A 24,169-nucleotide genomic window follows, 5' to 3' on the forward strand; every position below is an offset into this window, starting at 1 on the left:
TTTGTGGAGTATGACAAATACGTAACATTGCAGAAGTGTGCGGTCAAAGAAGGTAATTATAGCTTGAGAGTTCTACCAGGAGCCACAAAAGCTCCTTTCTCTTTGTACAGGTTGTCCATTTCATGAGCAAAGCAAGGATGAGTTTTCACAGAAAGGTAATAAAGATGGAGATTACATTCCCTTCAGAATTCAATGAGACTTGGACCTCAATTAAAAATCATTATTTGCTGCAAACACAAAAAACCAAATAAATAAATAAAAACAGCCTTACCACCCAGATCTATATAGTAATGCTGAGAACTAACATTACTGCAACCTTCTTGCAGCCTTAGTCTTAATATATTCCGGCAGTTTCAAACTAAGGCAAATTCATATGTAAACCCAAACCATGGTTTGTTGCGATTTAAATAAAGGAACTAAACAAATCCCAAATTGTGAGTATCAACCAAGTAGAATTCTGTTACTACAGCTTGAGGCTTGAGGTTTGCGAACTACTTTAGGCAAACTGATTTCTCATCAGATTTGAATCAGCCATGGTTTGGGGCATTGCATCGAGGCTACTGGTTGGGACAACATCTAGGGATTCCCAGGAAGAGAGAAGAAACAAACCAATAATTGTTTGTCTTTGCACAGTGCAAGAAACTGAGATATGAAAGCTAGGAGCTAAATGGCACCTTAAATCTAGGTTATGGGTGCTGCAGCGGAATGTCTAGGCGCACTTCTTTATAACAATACAAGCTGAAAATGAACTGCAGCTAAAATCTTACGTTCGTTTTTCCTCATCTGAATACTGCAAAAAACAGAGCCATACTCCCCCTGCCCACCCCTCTAATATTCTTATGAGTGTCCCTTCTCCACTCCTCAGAGAATGGCTCAATGTGGGGAGGCAGCAAAAGGTCCTCCTTTTGTTCCAACAGTGGCAGTTTTAATCTGAAATCCTAGGCTCCCAGAGCTCAGAAACTGCTTGCATTAATGAAATTCCCTGTCGCAAAACACGCCTAGAACAATGGGAGTTTCGAACGCTGCCTCTGCATCTGAAACACAAGTCATGGCTCAGAGTCTCAATTAGATGGCACACAGCAAGCTATCCAAGTTGCCACATTCTTGGGGTTCCTCAATGAAGGTTGGTAATAAAGCTCAAGCTTCCATGAAAGGGCAACTTTTTCCCTGAAACATACACTGTTTTAAGGTACCCACTCCATTCATGCTGAGCAGCAGGTGATACCCAACAACTCTGGCACAGGTGGTAACCTCGCCCTACCATCTCTGTTGCAGCTAATCATCTTTGCCTTAGAGGCAGCAACATTTGTGCCTAATACTTACCGCACTGGCTGAACTTTTCCTTAAGCTTCTGCCAGGTCAAGTCAAAAGGAAGCTGAAATGAAGATAAGCATAGAGTAACGCAAGGAGAAAAAGCCAGAGAATAACGCTGCTAATTGGTTCAATTTATGTGCTTACATTTCTGACAAATATCTGGTTGCCCTTGGAGCCTACTCTGTCTCTCACACCACTGCCCATTGGGCCAGGCACAAATCCTCGATCCATATCGATATTTCTCTCCAGGCCAGTTCCCATGGTTGGCCCCATTCGATCAAAAGTGGAGTTCATCCGATCCATTCCCATGCCCATGCCCATTCCTCCAGTCATACTGTTCATACCACTTATTCCACTACCTGCAAACACACACAGAGAGAGATTTAGGAATCCAATAGTAATGTTTATAGCACAACAGTAAACAAAAGCTTGATAAGTTTCAAATTCATATATAAATAAGCTGGTTTGATGCAAGGGAAAATGCAGATGAGTTTCTATAAAGAAAGCCAACTAGGTTTCTGGTGCAACCACTAAAGTTAACTTTGACATGCAATGGAATCCCATGAAAATATTCAGAGGAAATAGCACTTAAAGGGCCGAGGGCTGTTTTAACCAAATTCATTTGATCTTCATCTGAGGAAGCAAATGGACAATGATTTATTATGCTGGTAATAGCCAGCCAACTATAAAGAGACCGAACATTTATTTTTGTTTTTGTGCCATTGACCTACATTTTCCTAAATGAATTTAATAATTGCAGATTTTAAATGGTGCATACAGTATATGGGTTATGAAAGTAGATGCAACCCCTACTAATGTTTGTCTGTTTAAAGGAATGTTGATGTGGCAGCTACATTTTTCAGTTAGCCATTACTGATTTATGGCAGTATCAGCCCATGGGCATTCACTGCAATCCGATCTACCTTTGAAGGTGACCCAGAAACTACAATTAATCCAGAATGCAGCAGCTAGATTGGTGATTGGGAGTGGCCGTTGAGGCCATATAACACCGGTCCTGAAAGACCTACATTGGCTCCCAGTATGTTTCCAAGCACAATTCAAAGTTTTGGTGCTGACCTTTAAAGCCCTAAACGGCCTCAGCCCAGTATACCTGAAGGAGCGTCTCCACCCCCATCGTTCAGCCTGGACACTGAGGTCCAGCTCCAACGGCCTTCTGGCAGTTCCCTCACTGCAAGAAGTGAGGTTGCAGGGAACCAGGCAGAGGGCCTTCTCGGTAGTGGCACCTGCCCTGTGGAACACCCTCCATCAGATGTCAAGGAAATAAACTACTATCTGACTTTTAGAAGACATCTGAAGGCAGCCCTGTTTAAGGAAGTTTTAAATATTTGATATTTTATCATGGATGCCACTATCACAAAGTTGAATTCTACCCTTCCCAGCTTTTAGATGCCACGGCTACCCTGAAGGGTGGTTTGCACTGATATGCCTAAAGTAGATCAGTGCATGCTAGTTTGCGAAAGTGACTGTGGGCTTATCAGGTCATGACTGTCACTTACTTATTGTTTAAACAGGCACTTTGTGATTACCAGTCCCATTAAGATCAGATGCTTTTTACATAAGCAAGCAGGATCCAGGTGAATTTTAAAATGCCAAGTTTTGGAGAATATTAAAAATTATTGTGTGTGTTTGATAAACACTGACTACAGAGAAGGAACATAGTTCAATGGCAGCTTACGTATTTTCATGCAAAAAGTCCCAGGTTAAATCCCTAACATGTCACTTGGTTTAAGAGCAGTTTCCTATGCTCCTGTTAGAGAAATTTATTAATCCAAAATGTGATTTTTCACAAAATAAGCATAATGGCTCTCACAAGCATGGAATTGTCAGTGTATTATTCCCTTATTAAATGTGACCAGACAAGAGCTAGACTTATATTCCATCACATATACTGGATATACGTTCACACTTAGAATGCAGAGGTGTTAGTATTCTTAACATGCACCTTTCAGTTATTTTGTAGCCATGCATGACAACTCTATGAATCTCCCTTTTACAGACAGATGTTAAACCACCTTGTAAGTCAAAACAGCTATCTGAAATTCTGCGACTGGTAGCTGTTGCTACAGGTTTTCCTTAATATCAGATTCCAATACTTGCTATTATCCGCTGGGTTTTTTGGAAATTTGCTTGTCTGCTATGCATTTGGACACCTCTTAGGATGTCATAAACAAATTCTGCATGGTTTCTGAGATCAGGGAGCAAGTTTTTGTCTGTGTTTGTGTACACCTGGACACCATTTTGAATCAGAACTGAAGAATGAACATTTCAAAACTGCACTGATTTTTTTATTTCTTAGAATTCCTGGGCAACACCAGGTACAAGGCTGCTAGGGTTTATACAAATGGCCCACTCGAGAAACTTAATCTTAAGAAAACACTAGACGTCTTAATGAACTTCAGTTATAACTGTCACATAAAACTGGAAGTTTTAAATCAACAGAGTAATTTTCTGGATCCATCTAGGCATAGCACTAACAAAAGACCCTTTCTATTATACGTTAGAATTTATATTTGGTTGAAGCAGATCAACCTACTCATTCCAGATCCTACTGGGCCCATATTAGAAGCTCCCATTCCTCCTGCAAAACCACCAACCATTGCACCACCTAAACAAGGACAAAAAAAAGTCACATTATACATCTCCGTTTTACTTAAAAGCTAGGGAATTCTACCAAACTACCTTTTCATCACAAAATAATTTATCATTCTACCAAACTACCTTTTCATAACAAAATAATTTATTGATGGCAGTAATGCTCAATGGACATACAAAAGCTGAACCAGGGTAGCTGCTAGACTATGAGAAAAATATCTTCACTACAATGTTCTCATTGAATTTTTTCAGAGAATGTAAATTTGTAAGGCCAGTAGAGCTACAATGCAGCAAGAAGTCTACAAGTATCTCTTAAAATTGAATGGTTATTTGAGAACTAACAGCTGCAAGCTGTTAATTTGGATTCCTGCTTTAAGCTACTTCTATTCAATCTCAAAAAGTAGTATGTGAAAAGCACTTCACCCTGTCAATCTCCAGAAAGAAGACAACAGTACCTTTCATGGGCATCTATCTCAGGCGGAAGGGAAAAGGGAGATTATGAGTATGAAGCAACATAGTGTTCACTTGTGAAAATGATTTGCTTGCTACATGCTTGATACCCAATTCCATGAAAAATGCAAGTTTGCCAAGGGCCATACCCATCCTTCCAAACGAGTCTCCAAAGCCACGGTTCATTGCCATATCAGTTCGACCAAAGTCTCTATCAATATTTCCTCCCATTCCTCCACGGAACATTTCTGCAGGAAACACAGTAGACAGTATTTTCTTTTAGATTCCAGATACTGTGTGTTTGCTTACAGGCAGACCTTTGGGTACAAAGGATTCACTTTGAATGGTACTATAAATGGCTAAGTGGAAAGATGCTTATTCAAGATACTGATTTCAAACAAATTCATTTAAAAATATAGGAACATGGGAAGCTGTGTTTCATGGACCATTGATGCATCTAACTTAGCATTGTCAACCCGAAGAGGTTCTCCATAGTTCAGGCAGTCTTTCCCAGTCAACATGCATTATAGCTTGACTGTACATGTTGGGTATACAGTCGAAGCAAGACTCATTTCCATTCCCCTATTACTACAAATATGGGATTCAGAACTCTAGAAGAGTCGCTATAATTTTTTTGTAGTAGATCCCTCTCACAGGATCAGTGGAGGATGCCAATATAATGCAGCCTCAAATGTTCTCCTCAAGAATCCCAGGAGCTGAGGTAGTTTTGGAGGCAGCAGCACGGCACCAAGCACTGGCAACAATGAGAGACTTCCCACCACCTCCAAATTTCAGCTTCAAAAGAGAGATCTTCCTCAATATCAAAGCTGTGGAATATCAAAGCTACCCCTCCTTGCCTGCTTGAATCCCGTTAAGAAGCAACCTCCTCCAATTTTAAAAAACTGCATGTGAAATGCAAAGTCCTGTTTTTAACATCGCATCTACTTTGATTGTCTCTGTGCACAGGCACACAAATGTAGCAGATAAGCCCTTCAGGGTTTTTTTTTTAAAAATACAGTACTCAACAAAAACAAACAAATACAAAACAAAATAAATCTATTTGTACATGGCCACCAGGGTCCCTTATGGAAAAACTGGGGATACTGGCATAAAGCTAATAAGAGTAACAGAAAATAGAGAGAGAATATTTACATCAACATTTTGAGAGATCATTGGATAAGAATACCTCAGTCCATTTCCGATTATAAGTTCTTGTCAAATTCATTGTTTATTACTCATTATTCCAAATGTGTGTGCATAGTCTAATATGGGACGGAGGACTCTTCTTCATTTGTGTAAAAAAGCAAGTTACACAACACTGAGAAAAGTGAGTTTGATTTGATTGTCCCTTGGATGAATGAACTTTGTAGATTAAATTAAGTTTTTCACTATAAACCTTTATATTTTAGGCTGGAGTTTAGGTCAACTGTATGCCACTGTTAAGAAAGGGTCCTTTGGGCTGCGGCCAGCCAAAGTGTTACCCGTTCCTTAGATTAATGTAAATACTTAATGTCATCAAAAATAGGTGACAAAACTTTGGGGGTTGACAATATTGTGTCCACTAATTATGATCATTTTCTTAATGACTTTGTCCCAAAATGAGGATATCAAGGGGCATTACTACCATAAATACACCTGGGCTTGCACGCTCCCCAGCAATTAAAACCTTCGGCTTTTATGCAACAGTTAACTAGAGCTTTTGATAGAAGCTCTGGTCAAGAACATGAAACACGGTATTTTATCAAGTTAACAAATTCTTAATTTTTGTTTAATTTGTATTATGCTCAGAGGATTTAAATCACCTTTTAGAAAGGTGGTATGCTGCAAGCAAGCAAAATGAAGCCTTTGGTTAAACTCAACAATTAGGCATCCCTGCTGAAAGTTTGCTTGCCGGTTTGCTTGTAATACATTAACTCCCATGAAAATAAATTTGATAAACACATCCAGGAGAATATTCCCACACTCTAGTTTTCAAATGGGGGTGGGAAAGCACACTGTGCTTCACAGCTGATAGTTGAAGTCTATGTTTTACGGAAGCCTTTTTAAAACTAAATGTCTGTTTCCACATCGTTGACCTTCAGCTCTTAAATCAAAGATTGTATCTTTAAAATGATTGGGCTACAACTGCAAACACAGAGTAATTTAAAAAAGCTGGTTAATTTACCTCCCATACCTGTTGCCATGCCCCCCATGCCTGTTCCTATGCCACCAGTCATTCCACTGCCAATATTTCCTCGGAAATCATCCACACTGCCCATTCCTAGAAATAGATTTTATTGTTTAGTTTTACAATACTTCTAGATACACTGGAACAGCTGTACATTTTAAGAGCAAATAGTCACCTACCTCCCATTCGGTTGACTCCGCCAAATCCTCCCATGTTTGCCATCCCTTTCATGCCACCAAATCCACCAACACCTGAACCGTAAGCAAAGAGCATTTTACTAAATTCATAAATTTTGTATAGCAACAAAGTAACTGGGGAACGTGCCTACCTCCGCCCATTCTGTTCATTCCTCCAAAGCCTGGGCCATCCACTCCCATTCCTTCAAATAAACAGATTTACAGGTGAGCTATTAAGTATATCTTTATGCCACTCTATCCTTCAGCTGAACAGCTCCCAGTGAGGTTCGCAATAAAATCAATGCAATATAGCAATAAAATATATCATAAACTAGTGAGGAATCATAGTAGCAATTAAAAATAGGATAAGATGTAAGAACTTTAAAAAAAAATTGGAAGAACCAAACGAGAAAAGCTTGGTGCTGAAAAGGCACTTTTAAAGTTACATATAATGAAAAAACGATTAAAATTTAAGTATGAGTCACAATACATTTAAAGACTTCTATGGTACTCCAGGAAATGTCTCCCTCACTCCAAGGCAAGAAAACATTGAGAAGAGGAAAGCATACTGACCTCCAGGAGCCACACTTCCCATTCCACCACCACCCATGCTCAGTTGGGTTGCACTTATGGGCTGCCCACCAGGTCCAAGTCCCATTCCAATTCCTCCAAGACCACCTTTGAAAGCAAAGATCACTCCATAAGGTTCTCAGTATTTCTAAACAGTGAAGGCAGGGGCAATTCTACTAGGCTTCCAAACGGTACCTATGTCTATATTAAAGGCATTAAAAAAGGGTGAATACTCACGAGGTAGCTGTGGTGTTTTGCTGTCTGCTACACGGAAATCATCGTGAGGAATTGATTTGTCATCCTAACAACAGACAAAGACTTTTAGAACATTGTAGCGGTTTGTCTCAGCTACCATGGGCAAAACAAATGAACAACTCACCATTTTTACATGCATGGGTCTATCAAACAGAAATTGTCCATTGAACATAGCTGAACATAAAGTCAAGGAAGCTTAAAGGTAAAGGTAAAGGTACCCCTGCCTGTACGGGCCAGTCGTGTCCGACTCTAGGGTTGTGCGCCCATCTCACTTAAGAGGCCGGGGGCCAGCGCTGTCCGGAGACACTTCCGGGTCACGTGGCCAGCGTGACGAAGCTGCTCGGGCGAGCCGGCACCAGCGCAGCACACGGAAAGCTTACATCTGCCAATAATATGTTAAGATACACAGGTGATCTTACAAACACACTCGTACTCTAGACTGTCATCCAATAGCTTCATCTTAGGGGTCCTGTCAATTAAATTTGCATTTATATGCATGCATGTAAAATAGTGGTCCGAATTCATTACAGCAAGCACGATTTTAGAAGAATTCTGATTTGGAATGCCTCCAATATTATGACCACTGACTGTGGCTTTGATAGATAATTTCTTTAAAATCTGCTATATGAGTTAGACCGGACCACTTTTTAAATCTGTAAAATCAACTGAACGTTACAATCCTACTATATACTATTCATGAACTTTTCTGAATAGCTGTCTTATCTCCTATTGTACTAAAGTATTCCACTTGCACCCCACTATCCAAATACAGTGGGGACATTGAGATGCGAGCAGAATCCTTAGCTCCTTTTTTTTTTTTTTACAAGACTATCAGGTTTTTTGGGGGGAGGGGAGATTATATAGCTAAAACCATAGAGAATCAAGAGGTAGGGGACACTTGTGAATTTCATTAATGGCCCTCCTATCTTTCCCCCAATAATATGAGCACTGTTGCACTCAAATGACAAACACTTACTAAGGAATTAGTTACCTAAAAGTAATGGCAAAATGGGAAAATACTGTCCTTAAAGCACATCATTGCTTGTAAGTCACAATTAACAATGGTTTAAGTAGTTCTCTATTGCCAAACCAGTATTTTTCAATAAAACAACAAGTGTGAAATAATTCTGCATGTAAACAATGCTCTGTGGACTGAACAAGTCTGTCGCACTGATTTTCCATATAGTCTAACTGTGCTTGCCAAATTCTTCAGTTAGGTTTTAAGTTCTTGGGTGTATCAGCTGCCACCATAAAATAGGGTCGATTTTGTATTTTATTGGTGAAAAGCATCATTCTCAGAATCTCTAATGCCACGAGCAACTTTGTTCCAATAGAGGAATTTGGGCTTCAAGTTCTCCCCTTAACATTATCATTCTCCCCATTCTATGTTATTCCTACTCCAATGTAACCATGGTGTTATAGTCAATCTCCTTATATACTAGCAGTAATACAGTTAGTATATCAAGGAGAAATGTACATGATCAAATACACTACAAACAGAAAAGTTATCAACTGCTTTGCTGAAAAGCTCACCTATATTCACACAAACATACAAGTCAAATATAATGTAGACAGAAAATAATGCATTCCTATTTAACCCACACTTGACAACATACTCCTTTAATCAGGCCCAGTCACTCCCCAACTCTTGTCAGGATACATATTGCCTGAACAGCTTCGATTGGCTGCTCAAAGGTCACTGTTCCCATTCCTCGACTCTTTCCATCTTTGTCTTCTTTAATATCTGCACGTTTTACAGTCCCAGCAATGCTGAACACTTCCTTTAATTTCTTCCAGCCAACTTTGAAGTCAAGCTTAAAAAGAAAGTTTCCATGAAACAAACCAACACAATTTTGTCTTACAAAACAGGATTTTTGTTTTAGCACAGGGGCAAACTCTACAGGAATGTAGTACACTGAGCACATAATCCGACAGTATTTAATTGGGGAATAGTAAACAAAAAACCATGTACTGATTTTAAAACTGGCTACTTTGAGAGAAAACTATTCATATGCATACTCAGCTCACAGAACAGGTTTATTAAAATGAGTTTCAAGAATTGCAGAGCAGCATAAAAAGTTAAGTTGGAGGTCCTAAAATAACTTTCTCCAACCTGATGTTTTGAATTACAGTGGTTCCTCAGGTAAAGTACTTAATTCGTTCCGGAGGTCCGTTCTTAACCTGAAACTGTTCTTAACCTGAAGCACCACTTCAGCTAATGGGGCCTCCTGCTGCTGCCGTGCCGCTGGAGCACGATTTCTGTTCTCATCCTGAAGCAAAGTTCTTAACCTGAAGCACTATTTCTGGGTTAGTGGAGTCTGTAACCTGAAGCGTATGTAACCTGAAGTGTATGTAACCCGAGGTACCACCGTACAACTTAATTAAGATAATGCGAGCTGTAGTCCAAAATACCTGGAAGGCACCAAGTTGGGGAAAATATTTATATTGCAGTTTAGATACACGAAACCACCCTCAGATGAGACGCAGCAGTGTTTAAAGGCATGAATACTATGGGCTAAGAAAAATCACTTGTGCTGTGCTAAGTAAGCTTGATGCTTTGCTCCAAAATGAAGCAATGCACAGCCAGTATGTATTTATACTTACATTGGCAACAAAAATGGTGGACCCAAGCCTGCCAGCCTGCAGATTGCTAATAATCTCAGGAGGAATGTTTGGATTATTAATAATAGAAGGTGGCAAATTCATCAAGCCAGGTGATATTTCTGGGCCATGTCCTCCTGTGTAGGGTCCACTTCCACGCTGCAACGCCCTGCGAGCATGCTCACCATCCGGATCCTACAACAAATTTAGTAATAGAATATACATCTCTTAATCCCAAATCACAGGGGGGGAAATGATAACAGTACTTTCTTTCTGAAATTTCACAGTATCACAACAGAGCAGTTAGCATCCTTATCAGCGGCGGCAGAAGGAATAAGTACTTCATGTGCATGGAGACCTGGCTCCCTCACCTCTAGAGGTGGTCCTTTCAGATGAGGGTTGAGACAAGTGTGCACTGCCACTTCATATGCTGTTACCTAGCCTATGGACAAGTAGAAATCTGTCAGCCTAACATGTTCTTTCAAAAACCAAATTCAATTATCTTGGTGCTCTCTGTTAATATCAAACGTAGAAAACATAACTCTCTGACATCATGGCTCAGACTGGAACACTCATACAGGCAAATGAAAATGCTGACACATTTTATTCCTCCCTTATCGCTCCCACAGCAAGGCAATCTGAACATGATACACATCAGAGCCACACAGCAAATTCCCCAGACTTAAAGGTGATTGTTCATCCAACTACAGATCTAATCTTGTAGGGGAAAAGGCATATTTTAAGACTCAAGAATATCAGTAGGATGTAGATCCCCAACCTAAGCAACTCATGTCAGTATAGCAGTCTTATCTGAAGTTTTAATTATACAAGTGCCTCAACAGTTCCCCAGACAAGCAGTCTGAGGCTGCAGCATATCTAATCCATTTAAAAGCTACAGGTAATGGAAACAAGGAGTAGGAATTGAATGTATTTGTCATTCTGAGAGAAAATGGGCACTTTTGATATCATTGGTTGCTTGGAAATGAAGTATGATTGTTGTCACTGTGTGGAAGTATCTATGAGGGCATTTAATAACTCTACAGAACAAATACAGTTTGTTCTGCTATTTTAAAAGAATTCCAAAACTCTTTCAATACTCTGCATCAAAGCTGCAAAAACTACAAGCATACCTCTTTTATGTTCAATGGTCTTCCATTTAGGTCATATTTATTCATAGTTTCCAGTGCCTTCTTTACAAATTCTTCATCTTTGAATTCAACAACACTGGATGAAACAAAATAATGATGTTTTGGTTTGTGTGATGAACTTTTAAAATTGTTATTAAAATACATTAATAAACTAGGGGAAAACAAAGGAAAAAACACAAAGGAACACTTACCCACAACCCTATAGCCATGTGAAGATTTGCCAACATGGAAGAAGGAAAAAATAAAGTTGATTTAGTAAATGCAGTTCCAATGAAGTATTTTAACATTTCAGACAAACTTAACAAAAATAGACAAGCTGAATGAAGAATGTACTTTTGGAGTGGGAAGAGCAACATTAAGCTAGTTATTTCTCCTACCACCTTGCATATACATTACAAAGTTTATTTATTTAACATTAGTTATATAGACACAGATGGTCTATATAACACAGATGGTTTTTAAAACTCTGACTTTTTTTTTTAGCCAAACCAGAAATAGAATGTGAAAATGATATACAAATTCCCATGACCAACTAAAGGAAAAAACTGAGCAGGATAACCAAAAGTGGGTGATTATCTTAAAGTGCAATACTCAGGTTTTCCAGAAAAATGACTGCAATTACATTACTTAACAACTCTTCTCCATATTTCAGTTTTAAGGAGAAGCAGTTTGATTGCTTTTTTTTCCAGTCCTACTGTTCAATAAAAATAAAGCAACCAGTTTAGGTCTATTTTTGTTTTATTTTTTGAAACATTCCCACAGGCCGAACAAAAAAAGCATTTAAATAAAATTTTCAAAGGGAAAAAACCAGACACCCAACAGGTTTAATTGCTTACGTTCGAGTCAAACCTGCATTCTCTTGTTCACACAGCAGGCTCAGACTTACTATAGTTTGAACGTTTGACCTTTTTAAGAAGACAGACACAAAGCAGCTTTTAACATTCTTTGCACTGAACTGCCTCCCTCATTGCTGGCAATCCACTGCCTAACAACCAACTCCTTCCATTCCATTTTTAAAAAGACCTAGACAAGTTCAATAATCCAGAAGAAGTCCATATGTTTATACTCAAGCCTCAGATTAGAATGCTACACTTAATTTATCATTTCAGTGATATTTTTCCAATGCTCAACTTAAAACACATCTGAACACACCAGAAATCCTAACGAGAGCTGCAGTTTTAAATGAATTAGGTAAATGCCATTTATTTAGACACATATTAAAAGAGCTTTCCCCTTGCATCCAACTACACCAGTTTATATGAAAGTTGACAAAGCTGTATCTGATACAGAAACCTCAGTCTGTAATAACATCAATGAAAAAAAATGAAACTTACTTTCCAATTACTGGTACAAGTATTAAACAAAAGTAAAACTGCTGAGGAACTTTAAACCTCTAGCAGATGATTGCCCACGGCACTTACCCTTGATTTTCCTTCTGCATCCTTAAACAGCTCCACGTATGTAACCTCACCAACTACATAAGACATACAAAGGGAAAATACCAAGAGACAATGCATTTAAACACCAATGTCTTGCTTTGCTGTGTCCCTGTGCACAACTCTACGAAGAAGCACCTATTATTCACCAACAATCAAAACCAGACCAACATACCTCCTGTCAAGGTCTATATAATTTAGCTAATTTTCAGGAATATGCAACAGCCACATTCTCAAAAGCTAAAGAAAAACAACTATATTTAACCTAATTCATACTACAGATCATATTTTGGCCAGTATGATATAGTTGGTGAACAAGTTCAGATATACAAATAGTCCCTTCACCTCTCAATTAAGGACATCAACAATAACACTTTCAGTGACATTTGTCATCCTGCTAACAACAGCTGTTTTAAGGTGACTTTCTACCTGAATAGCTTCAAATAGTAAAGAGGTTGCCTTCAATAGAATAACCAATTTACAAAAGTCAAAAAATTTCACAGCAAGCCACACACTTTCTAAGGTTTCATTGCATAAACCAAATCATATAAGTCACGTCACCTTACAACAGATACACCTAGCACAGTTAAAGGTTTGTTTTATTTATTTATTTTTAAGGCCTAGAAACCAAATGTTCTTTGCATGATTTTGAAGCAATCATTTTTTCCAGTTAATTCAAAACCAACTTTTGACAGTTCATGAATTGGGATTTCTTCCACCCCAGACATGCCCATGGCAAGAAGTTTGGGGCATTCAAAAAAACTACAACTGTAGTAACAAACGTGATATAGAGCTCCAGACAGACAAGTCATGGCAGAAGTGACAATGCAGACAGAGAATTCTACAGCCAGATTCCACCAAGAAAAATACAGAAACATCTTTTGAAGGACATCTTTTCATTCATACTTTAAAAGCACACTAAATTTTGCTTATATTCAGAACTACACCTAGACATAACGCAGTCCCTTTAAAGGTTCATGAGGGCATGCATATTCTCTAGGCTACCTACTATCATACAAGAATGGAAGGAGACTGTGGATACTTCATTTGTTTACTGATACTATCCTGCAATGCAAATGTCTCCAGTGAAAGAGAGGGGGAAAGTAGACATAACAAGCAGAAGTTGAAAAGGACAAACCAAAACTGTGTGTTTCACAGTATTCCAGATATCTGAGTTTGTCTCATTCCTGTGAGAAGCCAGCTGCAAGGAGCAAGTTACCTTTCTCTCTCATAAGATCTTTAATAGACTGCCATTTCATATCATATGGGATGTTGCTAATGAATACTCTGTTACGGTTAAGGGTCTTCTTTTCTCCAGTGCCTGCACCCTTCTCCTTTGTGTAAGGATGGAATCTATTCCTGTGTCCAAGAGACGGGATTGCCTTAGGCTTTGAAATATACTTTGATTTCGCAGGTGGTCTCTCATCCTTTCCCGTTTCATCATTTTCCCTGCATGTGAGGAAGGAAAAAAAATAAGAATATTAGTTTGCTTTTAAGTATATAATTCTATCAAGACTTTATGACAAAATGTAAAGCCCAAAGTAGCACCTATCACAGGGACAAATGACACATATTCAGGGTAATACTTTCACACCTGTGTGCATATGTTTTAAAACAGCAGGCATGGGAGTGGATCCAGAACTGGAACTGCAGTATGAGTGGGAAGGGGGAGGGACTAAGTGCCCCCATGAAAAAAGATTATATTTAGGCCAAAAAAGGCTTCCCAGGAATGATTTTGGCAAGATCCTGCACAGGAAAGAAAGGGTTGACTCCTCATCCAGCTGCGCTATGGTCCCAATCTGGACTGGGGATCCCTGCAGCTGCTATTTAAAAACCAAATAAACCTGCATGTGCAAATGCAAAGATGCATGTAGCATCACATGAAGCCCATGATGCTCTCCTCTTTGGCTTGCATCTCTGTCCAGTTTCCACGACTAGACAGACTGATTAAATGAAAGCAATAATTTTCATCTAGGTCCTAATGCATTCAGAGTGTTACACTTTTCCCTCACTAAGAGATAATGTTAGAACTGCACATAGGTCGCTCAACCATATCTTTACTTTCATTTCCAGTAGGAGTAAACCAGCAGTTCCTTCTACAAGCTACACAAGTGAGACAATATAAGACCACCACACTCAGTCGAAAGTTACTCAGGTTTCTTATGAAGGGAACTATTTCAGTTTTGCCACACTTAAGAGGATCAGAATGCCTGAAGAGAGCAACACTTGTTTACAAAGCAGGAACTTTCTTTAGTATACAATGCAGCAACAGAAATCTCTGCTGGTGTACAGGTTGTGGATGCCCAAACTGACATGTATGAAGAACATATTTTTTACATTGCCCTGTCAACATATATGGTCTTCTAGTAACGTCAGTCAGCATCAACACTTATTTGCCAGTTTGATAATTCTCTGCTTAGGGACTACGCATGTGCCCAGGCAATGTAATGAAGACTTATGCTGGTTATGTTTCTGACCACTAAACTGGCTGCCATGGGTGGCAATGAATTTCATCTAGAAAAGTGGGCAGACTGCCAGAAGAGACAAAAACTTCAAGCTGCCTCCAGCAGCCCACTGCCCTTCTTCCCACCCACCACAGAAAGGAAGCAGGCTCCATGGAGAAAGATATCAGACCTTGGGCAGCTTCCTGTGTTTCCATGCTAGCTGTGGAGGAGGGCAAAAACCCTCATGTGTGTCAAGTACAGAAACCAAAATAATACATCCATGTCTGATACATCATTAGACCAAAGGACCATTTAGTGTGGCATCCTGTTCATAGTCCACAAGCAGGACATGAGCATGGAGTGAAGGAATGCTCCTTCTTTCCATCACCATGCTGCTCAGTTTCCAAGCTAGGTGTACAGAATATGTGCCTAACAAGGAAGCCAAGCAGTTTAGTGGTGGAGGCAGGGACTGCTCTATGCTCCCTGGGCCAACCCACCACATTTATATATAGCCTGCTTTTCAGTTGTAGAGAGGACTGGCAAAGGGGGACAGAGTGCTCCATCTGCCAGTCCCTCTAAGGAGGAAAAACCAGGCTTGTGAAAATGTTTGTGAGCTTGTAACTTCTGGTGCTAATTTACAAGGCTGAATTGCACACACAGCCTGAGCAGTGTACAAAACACCTGCAAATCACTTTCTCCAACATCTTTTGAAAATGATCCATATTGACAGGGCGATCACATAGCCCCATATCCACGCTGTCAATTTATACACTTTTTCCACCTGAAAGTGCACAATCACAAGTCTGTACACTCTAACCCACACAAAGGCCAACTGCTCACAGGAGAATATTTCTAAATAACAACAAAGGATTGATAAGGGAACCATACAATTTGGAAAAATCCAGAGGAATTTAAGCACTAGGACTAAAAGAACTGCAATTGTTATCTAATGGTCAATTAGGACCAACTTTGAAAGTTCTTAGGTGATCCAACAAAGGTGAACTGTGGGATAGCTGAACACTAAACAAATGTTATAAGGGGGGCGGGATTCTGAAACGGCAGTATTTAAGGTCAAGTACAACTACAACTTCCCTACCAAAATCAATTCCTAAGCAAAGTGCAATTGGAAAAGCTTCACAAATCAATCGATCACAAATCAATCAATTATCAAGAAAGGGACCAATTCACAGATTTCACAGGAAATTCATAGGATTACATGTGGTATTATTAGAATAACTGAATAAAACACAGGGGGTTCCCCACAGAAACTGGAGATATAGCCATTCCTCTAGATAGTCTTCTTTTCAATACAAACTCCACTGCCATCATTGATAGATGAAAAAAGAATGGCACTGGCCATCAAATTAATTGAGCCCAGGGCTTGTCATAAAAATTGTTTTTTAAAAATAATTTCACATTATTGTATCATGGAATAAAAATATTAACCTAAAAGGTCTCATTATATTAAACTTCTGCAATGTTGACTAATGCTGAATATGATGGATTAAAAACTGAACAGGTCAAACAATAAATATGAACTAGGAATAGAAAAATTATTTCACTGGGATCCTAATACTCATTACTTCCATAAAAACATCAATCAATTAAAAAATTAACAAAGAATTGAGATAATGCAATGATACAAAGACATGCGTGTCTTTCTTTTAAAAAGGCTTCCTCCCAGTATTGCCACTTTTAATGTTGTCAAACTCAAGTTCAGACAATAAAAAGATATACCATAGCTACTAAAAGGCTGGCCATAAAGTTGCTATTCTAAACAGTTTTACTATTCACTTATGCGATCTTCAAATACTACACACCATACACTATAAATGAAAAAGACATATACAAAGCCCAATTTGATGATTCGATGAAAACCAAAAACATTTGACCTGAATGTTCCCTGCCTTGCAGTACCCTTACTTGCCAGATTATATGACCAGATGAGCAGCTTTTTAAAAGCCTGGAAAGGTATACTGTATTCTGTGAAGACATCATTCCAGGATAAGTTAAAAGTGGAAAAAGTTTGCTGCTATTAAGAAAGCAAGTATGACACCTATAAACATTGAAGAAATAACTTAACTTGATTCATTTTTCAACAGAGAAACCGAACAGGTGACTTGACTGAAGTCCAAGCATTCCTTTACAGCAACCAGTTATAGACTGGCTAAGAAGAAATGTAGTAAGACCCCTGCTGCTTCTCACTAATGGTCCATCTAGTCTAGAATTGTGTTTCCAAAAGTGGCCAGCACATGAAGGCTCTTCATTGCTATTTCTCCCCACCATCTAGTACAGGCATAGGCAAACTCGGCCCTCCTGATGTTCTGGGGCTACAATTCCCATCATCCCTGACCACTGGTCCTTTTAGCTACGGGTGATGGGAGTTGTAGTCCCAAAACATCTGGAGGGCCGAGTTTGCCTATGCCTGATCTAGTATTTGCCATACTGGGAAGTTCTATTCAGCTATCATGATCAACAGCTTTAAGTAGACCTTATCCTCAATGAATGCAGCTAGGGACCACCAATGCATCTTGTTTTAGTGAATTCCATACAGTAACTATATACAGTGGTACCTCTGGTTGCGAACGGGATCCGTTCCGGAGGCCGGTTCGCAACATGAACAGAACTCAACCCACGTTTGCGGGTCGCCGCTTCTGTGCCTGTGCGTGACATCATTTTGTACGTCTGCACATGTGCAAGCGGCAAAACCCGAAAGTAACCCTTTCCGGTACTTCTGGGTCGCTGCAGGACAAAACCTGAAAATGTTCAACCTAAAGCAAACGTAACATGAGGTATGACTGTATGTGAAAAGGCTCTTCTGTCTGTGTGGAATTTATTGCCTATCTATTACAATGAGCAACTACAGTTAGTGTGGGGCCACTTTCTCCGTGCTCTTCATAATCACCAAAGGAGGAGAATGGAAAGGTCACAAAGTATGCACACAAAAACCACAAATTCTATTTATTTATAATAATCCATCAAACTAGAGGTTTCTTAATTTAACCCTAGGGATATTAGAACCTTGGAAGAGAAGGGTTTCAAACTTTATAAGCTGGAAAATGTGAGATTAAAGTTTCTTTTAAAACAAAACTTCTGCTTTGGAACAGACAGACCTAGCATTTCTCAAGCAGGACCTTTAACACTCACCAACTAGTAACAAGAACACACACTGATAGACTGGTGTTATCACACCAATTGCTCTTGTTGTGAATAGTTACTGTGCTTATCTTGTGCATACATGTTGCGGCTTTGCATAGCAATGTCACAGACTGTATCCTCTTGCATTTGGTGGGCACTGGCCTTGTTTGTTGCGTATCTTGACAACCTGGAATAACAAACGTGGGTCCTAGTCCACAAAATGCCTCTGTCACAAAACAAGCTGCCCATCTCAAAGGTGCAAAGGGACTCCTTGCTGTAAACCAACTAAGAGTGCAAAGGACACACTGTACCTGTTGACTCAGAACTAAGCCCCATAAAGCGAAAACAAGAGTTTCATCCAAGGTAAAGTGTGCGCAGGGTTACACCCCATTCCCACAAGGTTCTGCCCTTCATGAATCTTCTCGATCCATTTCTTCACCTTTCACGAATCCGACTCGTAGTTATTCTTTATCACTACAACCGTGTTGCTTTTGTTTTCCTTTTATGGTCTTTCATTTGTGCAGCCACCATCGCATCATGTGGCAGCTTATACCCTGAGCCAATCTAATAATAACTGCTCCATCATCATCATCCTCATCCCTGTTCCTGCTTAAGAAACACAACGACGGCCTACCCTTGCCTTTCTTCCATCCCAGAGTCGCAGGCAGCCCAGCCAGCCTCTGTCCCTCCCACTCACACACATAACACACCCATCAAGCGGCCCCTCTCCAAACAATGCCGGGTATGGTTACTAACGAGGGGAACCCGAAGCCTCAACCCCGCCATGGCGCAGGGACCCCTCCCCCCCAAAAAAAACCAAAACCCGCCCGGCGCGAGGCCTGCACGGCCCCCCGAATCCCCGCGCTCAGGTAACGGGTCCGGGCGGGCTGCCCACGCCCCCCTCCCGGCCTGGCCCGCCGCCCCGCCCCGTTTCTCCCTCACAGACACACACATTTTGACGCCATTGGCGCCGTCGCCGCTCTCCGGCCTGGCGGCTCCGCCCGCCTCTCCATCCTGCTGCCGCTCGTGGTCGTTGGCGGCCGCCTCTTCGGCTTCTCCCAACGGCGCCGACCCCTCGAACTTGTCGTTCTCCGCCATTTCCCCGCCGGGTTTGAAAAGGCCCTCCGCCTCCTCCTCCTCCTCGCGAGCGAGCGGGCGAGCGCGCGCCTCGGCCTCCACTTGCTGGATCCCGCTCTCTTTCTCTTTCTCTCCTCAGTCTCTGCACCGGCTTCCCCCAGGCTCTCGCGAGATCTCCGAGATCGCGGCGGTGCCTTTCTGCCTGCCGACCGGCAACTTCCCGGTTGCCATAGCGACAGCGGCGGCGGCCTAGGCCTTTTGCCGGCGGCCTGCATGCTTACATTTTTTTTTTCGGCTAAACCACGATATTTGGAGGTGGGGGCGGGGTGGGCAGTTTTTTTCCTTTAAAAAAACCTTTTCCTACTCATATTGAAATACTGCCCCTCAATGAGGCTAAACTTATATGAGGCTGCATCCTAATGTTTTAATGTTGTATCTTAATCTTTTAAATTGTATTTTAATCAACTTGTTTTTATTATTGGTTGTTAGCCGCCCTGAGCCCGGTCTTGACTGGGAAGGGCGGGGTATAAATAAATTATTATTATTATTATTATTATTATTATTATTATTCACAAAATGTTTAGGGGTATGCGTCCCCACCCCCACCCCAGAAAAAAGCACTGGGGGTGGGAAGGACTGGCGAAAGCAAGGCTCCTTTCGTTAACTGAATTAACAAAACGAAGTCATAATATAATGAACAGTGGTGAAGAAGCCCGAACTCTGTAAACGGTGAAACTTTTTGTAAATACAGCAAAAGAAAACCTCTTCGCCCTGGATTTTGACGCCTGAGATGTGTACTTTCAAGGCTTCTCTAATTTTTGTGGTTTTCTGCTGTTTGAAACCGTATTTTGCATTGTGTTTAAATTGTTGTAACCTGCCCTGGGGCGTTGGAGTGAAGGGCATGCAGTAATAATAAAAACAATAATAAATATTTTTAATAATAATAATAGCTGCATACATAATACAGTTTGGCATGGGTGTTGCTCTTTTTATTTATGTTATATATAACTCATTTTTATTCTGCCCTCCCTCCAAAGATCTCAGGGGCGTATACATGATTTTGCTATCACAACAATGCAACAGGGTAGGAGAGGGCAACTGACACAAAATTACCCACTGATTTTCATGGCTGAATTAAACCCTTTATCTTCATTTTCCTTCTTTTTTTGGATCCAAACCACTTTCTTCTCCCATAACCCATCTCACGTGCACGCTCCCTTACTTATCAGGACCTAAATATCCCACCTTGGATATATTTTACTTATCTGCTCCTGGGACCCACAGTTTCCTCATTTTATGTTTCTTCTTTTTTTCCTTTTTGGACATTAATAATAGAATTCTAGAGCTGGAAGTGATGCAGAAATATGCAGCGGTCCCATACGGGGATCAAACCTGCAACCTTGGCAATAACACCATGCTCTAACCAACTGAGCTATCCATATGTCTCAAACAGGCAGGGTTGCAGGTAAATACTGAGACAACCTCAACTCAGAAAACAGCAAGGTGGTGGACCATAACAAAGGATTCCCACATGGTAGGGTTGATGTTGTCATGCCACATTTGCAGACATCTTTGTAACACAGAATTGGTCTGCTAACAGGCCTAGTGCCTGAAGCCATAGAGCACATCCTTGGGGATCCTATCATCTTCCATTCTGTACTTGACCAAGCTAGTGTGCAAGACTCTGGGGGGGCTATGTTGGCAAAGTTACAGGAGGACAGCAAAGTTCCAGCTTGCATATTAACCTAAAACGGGATTGAAGGTTCTTTTTCAGCCTGAGGGCAACCTTCCAAGTGTCAGAAGCAAAAGGGGTCAGATGTAGGCTAGTTTCTACACACCATCGCACACCCCTCTCCATCCAGACAAGCAAGAGGCATGATGAGAGTTGGCACAGCTATTGGGTGGGGTGAGGCCACTGCAGGATCCCTGCAGAAGCTTGCACCTGTGTGGGGGCACCTGGTTGTGCCTTTTTGGAATTTTGCGCCACGGCCCCCCTGCCCCCCATGCTATGCCACTGCGGGCTGGAAAGGCAGAGGGAGAGACATGTTTTGTTTTCTGTTTGGATCCAAGGCTGCGGCTATGAAACAATACCCTTTTGGGATGTTAATGCTGTGAATCCCTCCATCGTAGGCCCAGGTTATATATGTGTAAATAAACCATATATCATAAAGACACCACAGTCTCTGCTGTGCCTCATTCCAAAGGAAACGCCCTGGGTGAGTGCCTGGAACCCCTGGAATCTTGCACCGCACCAAGACTGGGGTGGCATGCTGAAGCACACTAGGACGTCACACTACTCAACGCTGTTCCCACTGCATAGCATTTTGCTGAATCTTGGTGAATATTTGTCAAGCAGAGAAGTTATTTGCTGCTCACAAATAAAGTGGTGCTTATGCCAACACAGAAAAGGTTGGTTATAAGATGAATGCAAATGAAATGGAAACACTATTTGCAAAAGGTTTTGCAAGCTGGAAAACGTTCCTTTCATTTTTGTGTGTGTGCAAGCACAAACTAGGACTCCAGGAGCAAAATGTCCACCTGTACAGAGTGAGGGTAAAGACTCTTGATCACATTCTGTTTCTGTGATGGTGTCATGTAGTGAAATCTGATTAGTTACATGGTTCCATCACAAAGACATTTAAAGCACCACAAATGCTGTTCTGATGTTTTAATCTCTGGTGTTTCATTTGTGGTTTACATTTTGCACATTGTATGTTTTTTTTCTGTAAGACAAGACAAGGTGAAAAATATGGCAAAAAAAATTAATTAATAAATTCTATTAAGTAATTAGGAATCAAGCCCATTTCTATCCATATCCTGCCCACACTCCACCCCTATGGCTCCATTGGTGGCGCTGTGGTCTAAACCACTGAGCCTCTTGGGCTTGCTGATCAGAAGGTTGGTGGTTCAAATCTGCACAACGGGGTGAGTTCCCGTTGCTCTGTCCCAGCTCCTGCCAACGTAGCAGTTTGAAAACACACCAGTGCAAGTAGATAAATAGGTACCACAAGCACCATAACTCTCCAGTAATTTGACTTTACCCCTGAAGGCACATACTTCCATTGTCTCCTGAGACGGATGGATGCCAACAACCTAGGAATGCTCCCCGTTGTTATTACACACACCAACAGCATCGGTGTGTTAAAATGCACAGAAGCAGGACCAGCAGGATCTAGCTGACTTCCCATGGTAAGCGTAAGGTTGTCAGGGGTGATTGTCTCTTTAATTTCGTGTTATACCACACTCCCTGTCACAGCCATTTTGTGTTAAGCTATGCCATTTTGTGGTTAGCACACCCAATACTTTGGCCACCTCATGAGAAGACTCCCTGGAAAAGACCCTGACGCTGGGAAAGATTGAGGGCACAAGGAGAAGGGGACAACAGAGGACGAGATGGTTGGACAGTGTTCTCGAAGCTAACAGCATAAGTTTGACCAAACTGCGGGAGGCAGTGGAAGACAGGAGGGCCTGGCATGCTCTGGTTCATGGGGTCACGAAGAGTCGGACACGACTAAATGACTAAACAACAATATACCGTTTATTCATCAAAAGCTCCATGTGGTTTCCATAAAAATATAAAATATTCACTGAAAATCCCCAAAACTGAAAACAAGTTAACCTAAAATTTAGCAAAACATAAAGTCATCAATTTTCTCCCTTACTATACACACACAAGTAAAACTTTGTGTTGAAATCAAATTCTTATTCTGATACTCTTCTTGGTTCTCATAATCATGGATATAAGATTGGTATAAGCTGTTATCTAGAATTCCCACAGGAACTGGAGGTCTGTGTTTTCTCAACCAATTCTTAGCAGCCATAGCAAATGACTTGATGCAGAATTAATAGCAGATAAATATGACGGATGGGTCTGTAATTTCATCCGGCGCATTAGCAATGCCACACAATTCCAGCAAATGTTTCCCCAATGGGTGGTTGAGCTACGAGGATACTGTGGAGATTAAATTATCGTTTAAAATTGTGCCTGGTGTTTATTCATGTTAATATATAAATCAACTTTATGGAGTGTTTCCCTTGCTCCTTGCTTAGCTGCAAATAACGATGCGCCCCATAAGGTAAAATCAAATCAAATATTTGGGTGCTGGTGTTGTTTTTAACTATTCAAGTGAATGATTCTCTCATTTTGTTGCCAGCTGCATGTAAGTTTCAGGACAGAATCTGGAAACAACCTCCTGGCTCTCATAAATTCCTGGAAGGATTCCTTTTTTCAGCAAGGGAGGCGCCAAAAGGGAAAATCCGCTTCCCACTGAAGTTAATAGGGAAAACAGCCTCTTATCTGACTTTTGTAGGTTGCATTTACAATAGATTCGAAATCACCGGGGAAGGGGGAGGGGCTTCACACGCCAATCCATCACGCCTTTCGTACAACGGGAAACATTTGGCACACGCCGGATTCCGTACAACATGGCTGTTCCCCACAACGGAGCAACCCAGGCGAAATGCGAAGTAAAAAATAAATAAATCCAATCCCACCTACCCATCCCACCACAGTAGATCGGCGGGCCATTGCTTGCGTGCTTGCTTGATCGATCGAGCTGTCTGTCTGTGCATTCAACTCAGTTCTTGCCCAACACACTCAAATCGACCCCCGGGAAGCTACTGCAGCTTGCTTTAAATAAAACAAAAAGTTAAATAATTTGCATTTGATTGAGGGGAGAAAAAGCACACCCTTGGGAGAGGAGCGAGAGATCGGCATCCTCCAACTTTGCGCCTTGTCCATTTCAAACCCCCTCCCCAATATTTGTTGACTTGGCAGCCA

General features: G+C 40.9%; 1 protein-coding gene across 1 annotated transcript in view; it reads right to left on the reverse strand.

Moving 5' to 3' along the window:
• Positions 1 to 19,544, reverse strand: part of MYEF2 (myelin expression factor 2) — a 21,473-nt gene extending 1,929 nt beyond the window's left edge. Inside the window, exons 1-16 of the mRNA XM_083412369.1 lie at positions 19,265 to 19,544; positions 13,950 to 14,179; positions 12,716 to 12,768; positions 11,486 to 11,493; positions 11,277 to 11,370; positions 10,150 to 10,341; positions 9,206 to 9,359; positions 7,670 to 7,719; positions 7,528 to 7,591; positions 7,294 to 7,398; positions 6,873 to 6,923; positions 6,724 to 6,795; positions 6,542 to 6,637; positions 4,527 to 4,625; positions 1,459 to 1,673; positions 1,324 to 1,375 (exon numbers count right to left, since the gene is read on the reverse strand). Of these exons, the coding sequence (XP_083268495.1) occupies positions 1,324 to 1,375; positions 1,459 to 1,673; positions 4,527 to 4,625; positions 6,542 to 6,637; positions 6,724 to 6,795; positions 6,873 to 6,923; positions 7,294 to 7,398; positions 7,528 to 7,591; positions 7,670 to 7,719; positions 9,206 to 9,359; positions 10,150 to 10,341; positions 11,277 to 11,370; positions 11,486 to 11,493; positions 12,716 to 12,768; positions 13,950 to 14,179; positions 19,265 to 19,410 (1,681 nt within the window). The 5' untranslated portion in view covers positions 19,411 to 19,544. The remainder of the gene's footprint in view (positions 1 to 1,323; positions 1,376 to 1,458; positions 1,674 to 4,526; positions 4,626 to 6,541; positions 6,638 to 6,723; positions 6,796 to 6,872; positions 6,924 to 7,293; positions 7,399 to 7,527; positions 7,592 to 7,669; positions 7,720 to 9,205; positions 9,360 to 10,149; positions 10,342 to 11,276; positions 11,371 to 11,485; positions 11,494 to 12,715; positions 12,769 to 13,949; positions 14,180 to 19,264) is intronic.
• Positions 19,545 to 24,169: the final 4,625 nt, after the last annotated feature.

The sequence above is a fragment of the Podarcis tiliguerta genome (assembly GCF_965153285.1).
Source record: "Podarcis tiliguerta genome assembly, chromosome: 14".
In the NCBI taxonomy this organism is placed as follows: Eukaryota; Metazoa; Chordata; class Lepidosauria; order Squamata; family Lacertidae; genus Podarcis; species Podarcis tiliguerta.